Source organism: Oncorhynchus keta, chromosome 2 (assembly GCF_023373465.1).
Source record: "Oncorhynchus keta strain PuntledgeMale-10-30-2019 chromosome 2, Oket_V2, whole genome shotgun sequence".
In the NCBI taxonomy this organism is placed as follows: domain Eukaryota; kingdom Metazoa; phylum Chordata; class Actinopteri; order Salmoniformes; family Salmonidae; genus Oncorhynchus; species Oncorhynchus keta.
In genome coordinates this window covers 65827354-65843522 of record NC_068422.1, presented here as the reverse complement: position 1 = coordinate 65843522, position 16169 = coordinate 65827354, and the positions used below count along the sequence as shown (strand labels likewise).

The 16169-nt window shown below is 40.2% G+C and overlaps 1 protein-coding gene across 14 annotated transcripts in view; it reads right to left on the bottom strand.

Moving 5' to 3' along the window:
* Positions 1 to 652: 652 nt before the first annotated feature.
* Positions 653 to 16169, bottom strand: part of LOC118362304 (tight junction protein ZO-1-like) — a 173868-nt gene continuing 158351 nt past the window's right edge. For 9 of the 14 annotated variants that reach the window (XM_052480740.1, XM_052480707.1, XM_052480757.1 and 6 more), the window contains 5 exons: positions 11702 to 11811; positions 11191 to 11578; positions 10657 to 10874; positions 6472 to 6615; positions 653 to 2456 (listed from right to left, as the gene is read on the bottom strand). In XM_052480740.1, coding sequence (XP_052336700.1) covers positions 2362 to 2456; positions 6472 to 6615; positions 10657 to 10874; positions 11191 to 11578; positions 11702 to 11811 — 955 coding nt within the window. In that variant the 3' untranslated portion in view covers positions 653 to 2361. The remainder of the gene's footprint in view (positions 2457 to 6471; positions 6616 to 10656; positions 10875 to 11190; positions 11579 to 11701; positions 11812 to 16169) is intronic. The other 5 variants (XM_052480751.1, XM_052480767.1, XM_052480754.1 and 2 more) reach the window with 3 other exon arrangements.

The following is a 16169-nucleotide window of genomic DNA, read 5'->3' as shown; positions in this document are numbered from 1 at the left end:
ACAAATCCCAGCTATATGCATGTGAAACAGATGAATGATTCTACTTGGCTTTGGTTTGTAATAGCACAAAATCAGATGGATGACAACGTATCTATTCTCATTGTTGTGATTGTCCGAATACATTTACAACATTGGGTGGTGGGTCAAAAAAAAAAATATTTGAATGATCCATCTATACTTCATACAGACAAGCCTACTTTATTAGATTCACAAAGGTTGAGAACCATCAACTGAGATTAGGTACACTTTTAGTACATTGGGAGTAAAAACATGAATTTGCATTTAAACAAGTTTATATTCTCCAGCTTTGTAAAAATGTACTTCATAATGCAAACAGAGGTTAAAGACTTACAGTCCCTAATCTGTGAATACCAGCCTGCTGTGGTGCTGACCTTGTGGAGACCCAGCCACAGGGCTCTAGAGCACCATCTGCACCAGTCAAGCTGGTACTGCACTTAAATCATGCCGCAGTATCTAAAGATAACAGAAATTCTACAGCAGCCACCTTCCCCCCTCTCAGCTTTGTAATGGATGAAGACCAAACTACAGAAATCCAGTCTAAGGAGAAAACGAACATGATTACATATTTCACCTGAGAATCCTTTAAACTATTAGAATGGAATATCGGTCTCATAAAAATGACAATAAACACTTTACTTTAAAAATGATTTTATTCATTAATACAGTGGTATACTTAAAATTGTGTCACAAAGGAGAGAAAAAAAAGTCAGCCACACGTGAAGAGCTAATATCCAATTGAAGCTGTGTTATCGTATATAAAGAAAATAGTACTGGTGTGCCGTAATATATGGTCTATTAGTACAAAAATACATTTCAGGGCACAAAATAATACAGCATCCAGTATCACAAACAAATGAGGGGGACACTTTCAAAGCACACCCTTTTAAAGAACAGGTCTGCAAAGTTGTTTAACCCAAGCACTTTACTCGTTTGTAAAATAACCATCAAAATATTTGTGTGACAATTATTATTATTTATATGTAGTGTGAATATTGGTAGAAAATGTGGATTTTATTACTGCTAATAGTTACAAGTTCCAAGGCTCAAGGGTATAACCAGAATACAAAGTAAACCATGGTCAATTCATTTTTTTAAACAGATTTCTCAAAGTTTTATACAAAATAACAAAGACATACAAAAGTTAATTTACAAACCAAGAACCAAGGCCATATGCTAACTTTATTTACAGCCACTTGTCTTTTTGTCATGTTTTTCTTTTTCTTCTGAAGTCATATGCATAGCAGATAAAGAAAGCATACCTTTATTCGCCTCAATTGTTCTTGTGCGCTAAACCCAAGTTCATTTATACAGTGGGTTGACAAAATGGCAAGAGAAAACTTCATTCTTCCATAATTTATCATCATAACTTAGAAGAACCCAGAGGTTTTTACTGAAAAAGTGAATAATATGCAGATAAGGCATCACTGCTTGTTAATGTAAGAGGGTTTTAACATGGTGAGGGAGAACTGAGCAGGCTTCTGGACCTGAGTCATAGCACATGCATAGATCTTGATACAGCAGGAGTAGAATTCTGGTACTCAATACAAAGTGAATCCAAGGTCAGTTTACAGAAAGAAAGAAAAAAGGAAAGGAAGGAAGAGCCATTCGAGTCACAGGATGGACATGTTAGAGGCATGAGTTAGGCTTTAAATCCACCTCAAAGTATTCCACCTGTATCTTCATTTTCTTTTCTGCGGATGCTTGCCAACTTCACTATCACCATAATCATTACCACAAAGCCATACATTTACATCTTTTATCACTTTACATCTCCCTGGCACCGAATTCCAAAATCTTCGCAAATCCGTCAATGTGGAAAAAATGTGACCGGCTTTTATGTCAGCCAATTCAAAAGGTGACAAAAAGGTTCAAGTCTGATTCTTGAATTCAGTTTTCTAGAATTGAATTTAAAATGATATTTATACCACCTATTATATATACTGTATGCATATATAGTATAAATACACCTACATGTATGTCCATCTACTTCAAAAGTAAAAACCTCACAAACCATCTTTCCTGTTATGTAACAATTAAAGTTCAAACTTGGCGTATAATGTGATGAGTTACTCAGTGGCACAGGGCATGCATTCCATCACTGGTTAAATCGTTTAGTGTGTTTTGTATTTTCTTCAAGACCTCGGAAAGAGTTAAAGGACAGCACGCAGGGGCAACTTCAGTCTCCCTCCATCTTCCATGGGCACAGTAAACAACGCTGGAGCACTGGGTGTAAATACTTCATTGTGTATGGTCCACCCATGGAGAAATGGTGTGTGTGTGTTTATTATCACTCCTTTCCTCATGGTTTCACATTCAGTAACAGGCCAGCTGTTGCACATTTCAGAAGTGGTCGATGAGCACAGACACACAGTTGGCTCCCACCAGGTAGTTGGGGTCTCCAGGGAGAGACTGATTCTGCCAACTCTTGGGATCACCTGAGGGGGAGAGAGAGAAGGAACATGGTAATGATAACAGGTGGAGAAAGGGCATACGGTTCATAATACATAATGCACTTCTTGCTAAACTGACAACCAGCAAGCCCCAAACACTAAACTAAAACACCCGTTGTTCCATTAAAGCCATATATACGTTCGGTTTGTGGTGCACACCCCAGGATGTAGCTTGACAGAAGTAAACTTCAGATTACATTGCTAAAACCACTCTTCATTTCAAATTATAGCTCTTAAGGATAGAGTATGTACTGGAAGCGACTGTAATTTGAAATTAATGGGTGGGTTCCAGCCCAGGCCTCGAGCCAAGAGTATTGCCTCCACAGAAGAACCAATTTAAATAATTGTTTAAAAAAAAACAGCTTTAGACTCAAAATTTGTACACTAAACTGCACCATTTCTTCCAAACCACAATGCAGTTGCATTTTAAAGCACTGTTATTTCAGATAATTGCATTCATTCCCTCAGGGCCATGTGAGAAAAGTGAGTTTTATGAGATGTTCAGATCAAAGTGCATACAAATTGCATGCTTTGCTGTTCTGATAGGAAATCACAAGGGAGGATAATGCATCATAATCATTATAGTGTAATTACTCCTAAATGTCAAAGGGATTTTAGCAATGACAAGTCCTATCAAATAGGATCCATATGAGGACCAAGAGGTGTTTAACTGATTTTGCTCCGATCAACTGTCAATGACTCACATGATTTGTTAGAGGTTCACAATTAGCCAGTGCAGCAGGAGGAGGAATGTTCACTGTGAAACTCATAATGACATCAGTACATTAAGGTAATGTTTGGATTGAATATCTCCCGTCCTTCTTCTTCTTTCAGGACTGCAATAGCATTGAATAGTCGAATAGTCCCCACGATATGCAACTGTTCAGGGAAGTCAGGAACCAATACACACAGTCAGTCAGGAAAGCTAAGGCCAGCTTCTTCAGGCAGAAATTTGCATCCTGTAGCTCCAACTCCAAAAAGTTCTGGGACACTGAAGTCCATGGAGAACAAGAGCACCTCCTCCCAGCTGCCTACTGCACTGAGGCTAGGTAACACGGTCACCACCGATAAATCCATGATTATCGAAAACTTCAACAAGCATTTCTCAACGGCTGGCCATGCCTTCCGCCTAGCTATTCCAACCTCGGCCAACAGCTCTGCCCCACCCCAGCTACTCGCTCAAGCCTCTCCAGGTTCTCCTTTACCCAAATCCAGATAGCAGATGTTCTGAAAGAGCTGCAAAACCTGGACCTGTACAAATCAGCTGGGCTTGACAATCTGGACCCTCTATTTCTGAAACTATCCGCCGCCATTGTCGCAACCCCTATTCCCAGCCTGTTCAACCTCTCTTTCATATCGTCTGAGATCCCCAAGGATTGGAAAGCTGCCGCAGTCATCCCCCTCTTCAAAGGGGGAGACACCCTGGACCCAAACTGTTACAGACCTATATCCATCCTGCCCTGCCTATCTAAGGTCTTCGAAAGCCAAGTCAACAAACAGGTCACTGACCATCTCGAATCCCACCGTACCTTCTCCGCTGTGCAATCTGGTTTCCAAGCCGGTCACGGGTGCACCTCAGCCACGCTCAAGGTACTAAACGATATCATAACCGCCATCGATAAAAGACAGTACTGTGCAGCCGTCTTCATCGACCTTGCCAAGGCTTTAGACTCTGTCAATCACCATATTCTTATCGGCAGACTCAGTAGCCTCGGATTTTCGGATGGCTGTCTTGCCTGGTTCACCAACTACTTTGCAGACAGAGTTCAGTGTGTCAAATCGGAGGGCATGCTGTCCGGTCCTCTGGCAGTCTCTATGGGGGTGCCACAGGGTTCAATCCTCGGGCCGACTCTTTTCTCTGTATATATCAATGATGTTGTTCTTGCTGCGGGCGATTCCCTGATCCACCTCTACGCAGACGACACCATTCTATATACATCCGGCCCGTCCTTGGACACTGTGCTATCTAACCTCCAAACGAGCTTCAATGCCATACAACACTCCTTCTGTGGCCTCCAACTGCTCTTAAACGCTAGTAAAACCAAATGCATGCTTTTCAACCATTCGCTGCCTGCACCCGCACGCCTGACCAACATCACCACCCTGGATGGTTCCGACCTTGAATATGTGGACATGTATAAGTACCTAGGTGTCTGGCTAGACTGTAAACTCTCCTTCCAGACTCATATCAAACATCTCCAATCGAAAATCAAATCTAGAGTCGACTTTCTATTCCGCAACAAAGCCTCTTTCACTCACGCCGCCAAACTTACCCTAGTAAAACTGACTATCCTACCGATCCTCGACCTCGGCGATGTCATCTACAAAATTGCCTCCAACACTCTACTCAGCAAACTGGATGCAGTTTATCACAGTGCCATCCGTTTTGTCACTAAAGCACCGTATACCACCCACCACTGCGACCTGTATGCTCTAGTCGGCTGGCCCTCGCTACATATTCGTCGCCAGACCCACTGGCTCCAGGTCATCTACAAGTCCATGCTAGGTAAAGCTCCGCCTTATCTCAGTTCACTGGTCACGATGGCAACACCCATCCGTAGCATGTGCACCAGCATGTGTATCTCACTGATCATCCCTAAAGCCAACACCTCATTTGGCCGCCTTTCGTTCCAGTTCTATGCTGCCTGTGACTGGAACGAATTGCAAAATCGCTGAAGTTGGAGACTTATCTCCCTCACCAACTTCAAACATCTGCTATCTGAGCAGCTAACCGATCGCTGCAGCTGTACATAGTCTATCGGTAAATAGCCCACCCATTTTTACCTACCTCATCCCCATACTGTTTTTATTTATTTACTTTTCTGCTCTTTTGCACACCAATATCTCTACCTGTACATGACCATCTGATAATTTATCACTCCAGTGTTAATCTGCAAAATTGTAATTATTCGCCTACCTCCTCATGCCTTTTGCACACAATGTATATAGACTCCCCTTTTTTTCCTACTGTGTTATTGACTTGTTAATTGTTTACTCCATGTGTAACTCTGTGTTGTCTGTTCACACTGCTATGCTTTATCTTGGCCAGGTCACAGTTGCAAATGAGAACTTGTTCTCAACTAGCCTACCTGGTTAAATTCAGGTGAAAAAAAAAGAACCATTCTAAACCAAGACCATTCAGTCACACACTACGCTGCTTCCCTACTGGAAACTACCATTGGGCATGGGCAAGTGAGGAGCAAGACACAAGTCGAGACAAAATGAAGCTAAAGAAGTTGTTTTACAATAAGAGGATTAGAGCATAGCCCTGTAATCCATCTACAACGAAGCAGGACAACAAACGAACAAGCCAACGAGGCAGCAGTAGGCTAATTTAGCCCTTCAAGTCCAATTCTAGCTGAGAGTAAATAGTAGCTAATCCACGGCGGTGCCAAGTTTACCATTAAGACATTTAGAGAGGAACGGAGGGAGAGCAGAGAGCTGTCTCAGTTCTGTTCTGATGCTGTCAGACAGACAGATCTCAGATCCAACCCACAGGCTGTTCTCACATACACAACAGAATATCTGTTAGTACTGAGGGAGCCATGCGTCCGTCTCTGAGAGGATTCTCTTCCAAATTTAAGAGGACCGCTGCGTTTCAGGATAGACGTTTGGGTGGCTATGTGAGAGAAAAGAATCACTTGTAGGAAAATAATGTGGAATGATTCACTACAAAGAATAAACTAATCTTATGAACATAAAACTGATCGGCTGGATGCATGTCCAATGGAACCATATCCATGTCAAACAGATGACATAGACCCAAAGTGGAGGAAAGAACAGAAAGAAATATGTTTCAGCATGAAAAAGCAATGACAAGAAGAACTTTGATCTGAAGACCACATCAAATAAATAAAGATCAGTGGATGAATGAGTGAGTGATTAAACTGAAATACCAAATAAATGAAACCATAAAAATCAAAGTGACCCACAACCATCAGTTTGTCACAAAGCCAACCCAAAGCCCCGACCCCAAAAGGACAGAGAGAGGACAGCGTACCCGACGAGGAGTCGGAGGATTTTAGAGCAAAAGACCAACCATCTGGGGTCATAGACGCACAGTGAGGTAAACGCAGCTCCACAGGCTTCAGGAACTTGAGGCCGTGAGGGCCACACATCACTAGCGGGCTGAGCAGGGTCTCTCCTGGAAACAGATATACACCACAGGGTTAGAGGCTAATACACATGCACACAGTGTTCCTAAGATCACTGAAGCGGTTGGGCTACTTAATGGGTTGAAACAGGCACGGTGAACATGTAACTTTTTAGGGCTGCAGGGGCAGTATTGAGTAGCTTGGATGAAAAGGTGCCCATTGTAAATGGCCAGCTCCTCAGTCTCAGTTGCTAATATATGCATATTATTATTAGTATTGGATAGAAAACACGCTAAAGTTTCCAAAACTGTCAAAATATTGTCTGTGAGTATAACAGAACTGATATTGCAGGCGAGAGCCTGAGGAAAATCAAAACAGGAAGTGGCTTCTATTTTGAAAACTCCATGTTCCATAGCCTCCCTTTGCTGGATTTAAAGGGATATGAACCAGATTAATTTTCCTATCGCTTCCTCAAGGTGTCAACAGTCTTCAGACAGAGTGTCAGGCTTTTATTTTGAAAAATGAGCCAGAACGATAACATCGCGTCAAGTGGTCACATGAGTTTTGCTCGCAAAACAGAATTTGGACAGCCATTGTTTTCCCCTCTCCTCCAGTGAAAGACATTTGACATGTTTCTGTGGACATTATGGAAACTATTTTGAATTTTCTGTGTTGTTGTCGTGACCTCTCTTTCCTGTGGATTTCTGAACATAACGCGACAAACAAACGGAGGTATTTTGGATCTAAAAATAATCTTTATGGAACAAAAGGAACATTTGTTCTGTAACGGAGTCTTGTGAGTGAAAACATCCGAATATCATCAAAGGTAAACAATTAATTTGATTGCTTTTCTGATTTTCGTGACCGAGCTACCTGATGCTAAGTGTACTTAATGTTTTCTCGTGCAATCGATAAACTTACAAACGCTTGGATTGCTTTCGCTGTAAAGCATAATTTCAAAATCAAAAGCATAATAACAAAAGGCTAAGCTGTGTTTTCCTATATTGCACTTGTGATTTCATGAATATAAATATTTATAGTAATATTTATTGTATGTAGCGTTATGCTATTCAGCGGTTGTTGATAACAGCCATAACAAGTTTAGACATTGAAAACCATTAAAAGATTGAAGGAAAATATACCTATCCTACGCAACAAAATGTGAACAAAAATCTAAGAGGGGTGAATACCTATAATATTCACTGTAAAGACAGCAATTAAGGTACTAAAAACACTTAACTGAAGAATAGAATATCTTAAGACTGGAATAAAGAGGGGCGAATGACCCCTTGTGAAATCTTCTAACTCCTGTGTACCATAAACTAGAGGTGGACCGATTATGATTTTTCAACACCGATACCGATTAAAATGTATTTGTAATAATGACAATTACAACAATACTGAATGAACACTTAACTTAATATAATACATCAATAAATTCAATTTAGCCTCAAATAAATAATGAAACGTTTAATTTGATTTAAATAATGCAAAAACAAAGTGTTGGAGAAGAAAGTAAAAATGCAATATGTGCCATGTAAGAAAGCTAACGTTTAAGTTCCTTGCTCAGAACATGAGAACATATGAAAGCCGGTGGTGCCTTTTAACATGAGTCTTCAATATTCCCAGGTAAGAAGTTTTAGGTTGTAGTTATTATAGGAATTATAGGACTATTTCTCTCTATACCATTTGTATTTCATATACCTTTGACTATTGGATGTTCTTATAGGCACTTTAGTATTGACAGTGTAACAGTATAGCTTCCGTCCCTCTCCTCCTCGCCCCTACCTAGGCTCGAACCAGGAACACATCAACAACAGCAAGCAGCGTTACCCATGCAGAGCAAGGGGAACAACTCCTCCAAGTCTCAGAGCAAGTGACGTTTGAAACACTATTAGCGTAGACCCCGCTAACTAGCTAGCCATTTCACATCGTTACACCAGCCTAATCTCGGGAGTTGATAGGCTTGAATTCATAAACAGCAGAGCTGCTGGCAAAACGCACAGAAGTGCTGTTTGAATGAATGGTTATGAGCCTGCTGGTGCCTACCATCGCTCAGTCAGACTGCTCTATAAAATCATAGACTTAATTATAACATAATAACACGCAGAAATACGAACCGTAGGTCATTAATATGGTTGAATCCGGAAACTATCATCTTGAAAACAAAACATTTATTCTTTCAGTGAAATACAGAACCGTTACGTATTTTATATAACGGGTGGCATCCATCAGTCTAAATATTCCTGTTACATTGCACAACCTTCAATGTTATGTCACAATTACGTAAACTTCTGGCAAATTGGTTCACAAATAAGCCAGACGGCCCAAAATGTTGCATATACCCTCACTCTGCGTGCAATGAACGCAAGAGAAGTGACACAATTTCAAATGGTTAATATTGCCTGCTAACCTGGATTTATTTGAGCTAAATATGCAGGTTTAAAAATATATACTTTTGTGTATTGATTTTAAGAAAGGCATTGATGTTTATGGTTAGGTACACGGAGCAAGGACTGTCCTTTTTCGCAAATGCGCACTGCATCGATTATATGCAACGCAGGACACGCTAGTTAACCTAGTAATATCATCAACCATGTGTAGTTATAACTAGTGATTATGATTGATTAAGTTTAATGCTAGCTAGCAACTTACCTTGGCTTCTTACTGCATTCGCGTAACAGGCGGGCTCCTCGTGAGGCAGGTGGTTACAGCGTTGGACTAGTTAACTGTAAGGTTGCAAGATTGAATCCCTGAGCTGACAAGGTAAAAATCTGTCGTTCTGCCCCTGAACAAGGCAGTTAATTAACCCACCATTCCTAGGCCGTCATTGAAAATAAGAATGTGTTCTTAATACCCTCTTGGAACTACTCATCCCGGATCCGGGAGAATTGTCAACAACTACACTAATTAGCATAGCACAACGGTCAAATAATCTTACTAGAAAATATTCAAATTCATGAAATCACAAGTGAAATATAGCGAAACACAGCTTAGCCTTTTGTTAATCACCCTGTCGTCTCAGATTTTGAAATTATGCTTTACAGCGATAGCAAGACAAGCGTTTGTGTAAGTTTATCGATAGCCTAGCATAGCATTATGTCCAGCTAGCAGCAGGAAGCTTGGTCACGAAAATCAGAAAAGCAATCAAATTAACCGTTTACCTTTGATGATCTTCGGATGTTTTCACTGACGAGACTCCCAGTTAGACAGCAAATGTTCATTTTGTTCCATAAAGATTATTTTTATACCCAAAATAGCTCAGTTTGTTTGTCACGTTATGTTCAGAAATCCACCGGAAATAGCGGTCACGACAACAACGAAAATAATTCCAAATTATATCCATAATATCGACAGAAACATGGCAAAAACATGGCTTTTATAATCAACCCTCAAGGTGTTTTTCAAATATCTATTCGATAATATATCAACCGGGACAATTGGCTTTTCAGTAGGACCGGGAGGAAAAATGGCTACCTCTCTCTTTTACGCAAGAATCACTCTGAGAGCCATCGGCTGGCCACTTACGCAATGTGTTCGTTTAAGCTCATTCTTCAACATAAAGGCGTGAAACTACATCTAAAGGCTGTAGACACCTTAGGGAAGACGTAGAAAAAGGAATCTGGTTGATATCCCTTTCAATGGGCAATAGTGATGCATAGAAAGACAGGGGTTTCAAAATAAGAGTCACTTCCTGATTGGATTTTTCTCAGGATTTCGCCTGCAATATCAGTTCTGTTATACTCAGACAATATTTTTACAATTTTGGACACTTTAGAGTGTTTTCTATCCTAAGCTGTCAATTATATGCATATTCTAGCATCTGGTCCTGAGAAATAGGCAGTTTACTTTGGGAACGTTATTTTTCCAAAAATAAAAATAGTGCCCCCTAGCTTCAAGAGGTTTTAACTTAACTGACTTGCCTAGTTAAATAAAGATTAAATAAGGGTGTAAAAAATAAATGTAAAAAAATTGGCAAAATCGGCGTTCAAAATGACCGGTTTCCGATTGTTATGAAAACTTGAAATCATCCCTAATTAATCGGCCATTACGGTTAATCGGTCAACCTCTACCATGAACCCATGTCTGACCTTTCTCCTTGTCCAGGGGGGGCAGGATGCTGTTGTCCCGGCAGACTTTGAAGTAGATCTCCTGTTCTACGCCCTCGGGGATGGCCCCCTGTGGGATGATGATGCTGACACCCGTCTCGATGGAGCTCAGCACCCCGCCATTGCAGTTGAAGACCCCCCGGGCCGTGGCCACCACCGTGTGACCTTCATCCTCATCATCATCCTCCAGAGCACTGGGGCTACAGGGGGAGAGAGTTGTCACAGTCAGATATCAGAACATAGAGCCAGTTAGAGCCTCAAAAATTTGTGACACCTTCTGGACGGGAAAAGGCATTGGTATCATTCAGTGTGTCAACTATAGAACTGTAAGACCCATGACCATGTGACTTTCTTTTCTCTAACCACGCACAGAAACACTCCTCACTCCTGGTGTGTTACTTCCATAATACATGAAGCGAGGCGATAACACTATAATCTATATATTATAACTGAACCCAGTATAGTTCCGCCAGTGGGTAGGTTACCCCTCTAGGGGGTGATGTTGAATCCTCTCACCTGACAGGGATGGCCTTGGGCACAGCGTTGATGTTGTTGTGCTGGTACTTGGACCTGTTGTCCATGGTGCGTGTGAAGGTGTCGAGGCCTGAGTCCATGTCTGTAGGCTGGGGGGAGATCTGGTGCTTGGCTGGGGCTGTGCTGTTGGCTGGGGCCTTGATGGCTGGGGCCAGGTCTGTTTTGTTGTTGGGCAGCAGGTTGTGGTTGAACTTGGGGCTGTCAAACTTCCTCTCGAAGGGCTTGGCGGAGTTGGTGTAGGGCTTGGGGACATAGCGGTTGTAGCTGGTATTGGCCGGGGCCTTGGGCTGGTCCTTCATTGCCGTACCGTTCACTGGAGACTTCTCAGGGTAACTCTTCTGGGGTAGGTAGTTGGTCGTGACTGTGTCTGCTTTGGGAGAATCATGGGGATCTGGTAAGTGAGTCACTGTGAGTGTGTGTGAGTATTATATTTCTAGATGAAAATACTGCATGTACAACTAGACTAGTGTGTGTCCTATACAATAGTGCTTACCCTCAGGTGAGGTGGGTTTGGGCAGTATGGCAGGTGGGGCAGCAGGGGTAACCTGGGAAACAGGTTCATATCTCCTCTCCACGGGACTGACCTTCTCCACGGACTCTGCCCTGTAAAAAAACACAAGAGCACATTCAACCAATGTCACAATGATGGCACAAACATATGGGTTTAAGGTAAAGAAGAATTCAGGCCAGGGTTAGAATAACTGATTTTAAATCATGTTTGTCATGTGTACTACTTCAAAAAATCTAGACCTAAACAGTGACACCAGTGACATGCCATGTATCCTCAAGAGGAAGGTTCAATTACTGCAGTTCAGTGAGTCTGTTAGTTTTAATAAAACACAGTGGCTCCATCTAGTTAATTTACTGTATTCATTTACACAGATTGCTTCTCCAAAACACACTTTAAAATATGCTTTCCACTACTAGTGCCAATAAGACCTTACAGTGCAATTGATTAATTAGATAATTACAAAATGGGGCAAATAATGATGCATACATTGCAGCTTTGACATCCAAAGTAGCCTGAACATCTCTTGAGGCATGTTTTACAGTGGTAAAACACCTTGTAAGAATGGTGAAACCCATTGTTGATAGTTGAAAGAAATTCAGAATAAAAGAATACTGTGATAGTATTTTTCCCTTCCCACTTAATCTTGTATCTTTGGCATGGTCTTTGACTGAGGCGGAGAATGCACACAGTGTGGTACATCAAAGTAACCCTTCTACTGTCGCCCAGGAGGATAACAAAACACAGCTTGCCTTCAAAAATTAGTTTTTCATTTGTCAGCATGGGCCAAGCACCAACTCTGTCCTTTCAACTATAAGAGGACAGTTTCCATGGCAGGGTGAATCAAATGTTCCGGTGGTGGTAGTGTGTGTTGCTGAGAGATATACTGTAGTCTAGCTTTAGACCCCAGGAGTAGTGTGTGCATGTAGCTACAGTGGTTCCTCCTTTAAAAGTTGCGGGCTGCTGCAGCATTCTGTGGCACGTTATTAACTGTCATACATTTTTTCTGTGAATGCAAGTTAGTGCTAGTTTGACCACCAGAGGGCATCTTTGAGAAGAATTCCAAATTGGCATTACCAGAGAATTTAAAACCTTTTTTGTAATAACATAGCATATGGGATTTATTTTAAGAAATGTGGCTTAATTAAGCCAGTACATGTCCAGGCCCGTCTAAAGTTTGCTAGAGAGCATTTGAATGATCCAGAAGAAGATTGGGAGAATGTCATATGGTCAGATGAAACCAAAATATAACTTTTTGGTAAAAACTCAACTCGTCATGTTTGGAGGACAAAGAATGCTGAGTTGCATCCAAAGAACACCATACCTACTGTGAAGCATGGGGGTGGAAAAATCATGCTTTGGGGCTGTTTTTCTGCAAAGGGACCAGGACGACTGATCCGTGTAAAGGAAAAATGAATGGGGCCATGTATCGTGAGATTTTGAGTGAAAACTTCCTTCCATCAGCAAGGGAATTGATGATGAAACATGGCTGGGTCTTTCAGCATGACAATGATCCCAAACACACCGCCCGGGCAACGAAGGAGTGGCTTCGTAAGAAGCATTTCAAGGTCCTGGAGTGGCCTAGCCAGTCTCCAGATCTCAACCCCATAGAAAATCTTTGGAGGGAGTTGAAAGTCCGTATTGCCCAGCAACAGCTCCAAAACATCACTGCTCTAGATGAGATCTGGAAGAATGGGCCAAAATACCAGCAACAGTGTGTGAAAACCTTGTGAAGACTTACAGAAAACGTTTGAAAACGTCATTGCCAACAAAGGGTATATAACAAAGTATCAATTTTGTTATTGACCAAATACTTATTTTCCACCATAATTTGCAAATAAATTCATTAAAAATCCTACAATGTGATTTTCTGGAATTGTTTTCTCTCATTTTGTCTGTCATAGTTGAAGTGTACCTATGATGAAAATTACAGGCCTCTCTCATCTTTTTAAGTGGGAGAACTTGCACAATTGGTGGCTGACTAAATACTTTTTTGCCCCACGGTATTTCTCAACTGTGATGTGATGCTTCAGAAAATAATTGAACCTTCCTAATCTCATAGATTCTACAGATTGTAAATTAAAAATAATCATTTTGCTAAAATAACTATTATATTATTGATTGATTGACTATGGCTTTTCAAATCACCCAGTATTGCTATCTGTAGCGTTAGTTCTAGGCAAATGTTGCAATTCTTCAGCCATTCCTGGACCTGTGACCAAAAACGAGCTTCATATGGACAAAACGAAAATAAATGATCTAATGACTCTGCCTCCTCACAGCAGAATCTGCAGAGCTGGGAAGATTGTATCCCCCATATATATAACATTCTATTAGTTGCAAGAATTTTGTACAGTATTTTTATTTTTTTTTAATGTAAAGTTTTGAATCCGGCGTTGTTTTGCGTATCAATTGATAAACCATGTGCCATAAAATGGGTACATCGAAAATCTCTTCCCAACTATTTTGCAATTTATATGGCACAGCTGTCCGTTTTTTGGCCCTTAAATGAAATTGGTATATGTTTTTATTTATCACACTTTTCTTTAACCATCTATGTTCTTTAATACATGGCCGACATACAAGTTCCTTACTTTTTCCCCTTCTACTCGCCTCTTCCATTTTTGTGGTAATGCTGCAATTAATTGGCTGTAATTTTTGGGTAGATCAGACATTTCCATATGTCTGTGTTAGCTGCATGTGTGACATAACTCCACCAGTCCTATTTATGATATCATTCACGAAAATTATACCTTTTTTAAACATTTCTTCGATAAATACAGTTTCTTTTGATCAATAGTATATTTGAATTTAACCACAATATTTGTTGTACTATTTGTCCCGTTCTTTCAGGTGGATTAAACTGCAATTGCAACCAACTTTCTAAGGCGTGTTTAAAAAATAAAGATATTTTGGAGATGATTTCCTTTTCAAACAACCGAAAGTGAGCTGGTGTAATCTGAATAAAGGGGGAAAAGCCCTTCCTGAATATAAGATGAGACATTCATACCAATTGACTAGAGAACCAGTTTGGATTTAAGTATAACTTTTGTATGACTGATGCCTTTAGTGAGAGGTCTAATGCTTTAATGATTTCTGCCCACCAAATTCATATTCGTTATATAAATAAGCCCTTTTAATTTTATCTGGCTTGCCGTTCCAAATAAAATTGAATATTATTTGTTCATATAATTTAAAAAGCAGGTCACTCGGTGTAGGCAAACCCATAAGCAAATATAGGTAAACTGTGATATGACTAAGGAGTTAATCAGGGTGATTTTTCCACAAATAGACAGGTATTTTCCTTTCCATGGTGGCAAGATCTTATCTATTTTTGTTAACTTTCTATAAAAATTTATTGGAGTGAAATCATTTCTTTCTTTTGGGATTTGTATACCGAGTATGTCCACATCTCCGTCAGACCATTTAATTGGTAAACTACATGGTAATGTAAAATGTGTTTTTTAGTGATCCAATACGTAATATGGTACATTTATCATAATTTGGTTTGAATCCAGAGAGGATAGCAAAAGTATCTAGATCCTCTAAGAGGCCGTGGAGAGACTCCAATTGTGGTTTTAAAAGAAAACATGAATCATCAGCGTACAATGACACCTTAGTTTTTAAGCCACGGATTTCTGTTTGATTTAATCTTTGCAGCTAATATTTCGATTGCAATAATAAATAGATATGCCGATAGTGGACAACCTTGTTTTACTCCTCTAGATAGTTTAAAACTTTCTGAGATGTAGCCATTATTTATTATTTTACACCTAGGGTTACTATACATAACCTTAACCCATTTTATAAGAGATTCCCCAAAATGTAAATATTCTAGGCATTTATATATAAACTCTAGTCGTACTTTATCAAAAGCCTTTTCAAAATTAGCTATGAAAACCAGGGCTGGTGTCCCCAATATTTCAGTGTTATATTGTTTCCAGTACTTGTCTTATATTATCTCTAATGTATCGTCCATGTAAAAACCTGTCTGATTAGGATTAATAATATCTGACAATACTTTTTAAAATTCTATGTGCCAAGCATTTTGCTAGGATTTTTGCATCACAACACTGAAGTGTAAGAGGTCTCCAATTTTTTTAAATGGACTGGATCTTTATATATACCACTTGGGTCCTGTTTCAGTAATAATGATATCAGACCTTCTTGTTGCGTGTCTGATAATCTACCATTTATATAGGAGTGGTTAAAACAAGCCAATAATGGTCCTTTGAGTATACCCCAAAAAGTTTTGTATACTTCCACTGGTATGCCATCTAGCCCTGGAGTTTTCCCATCCTTAAAGGCCCCAATTGCCTCAAGCAGTTCCTCCTCAGTAATTTGGCCTTCACATGAGTCTTTCTGTACAGATATTAATTTTACATTATTATTAGGGGAAACATCCATACAATTAGTTTCAGTTAGTGGAGATGGAGGAGCCTGGAATGAAAAC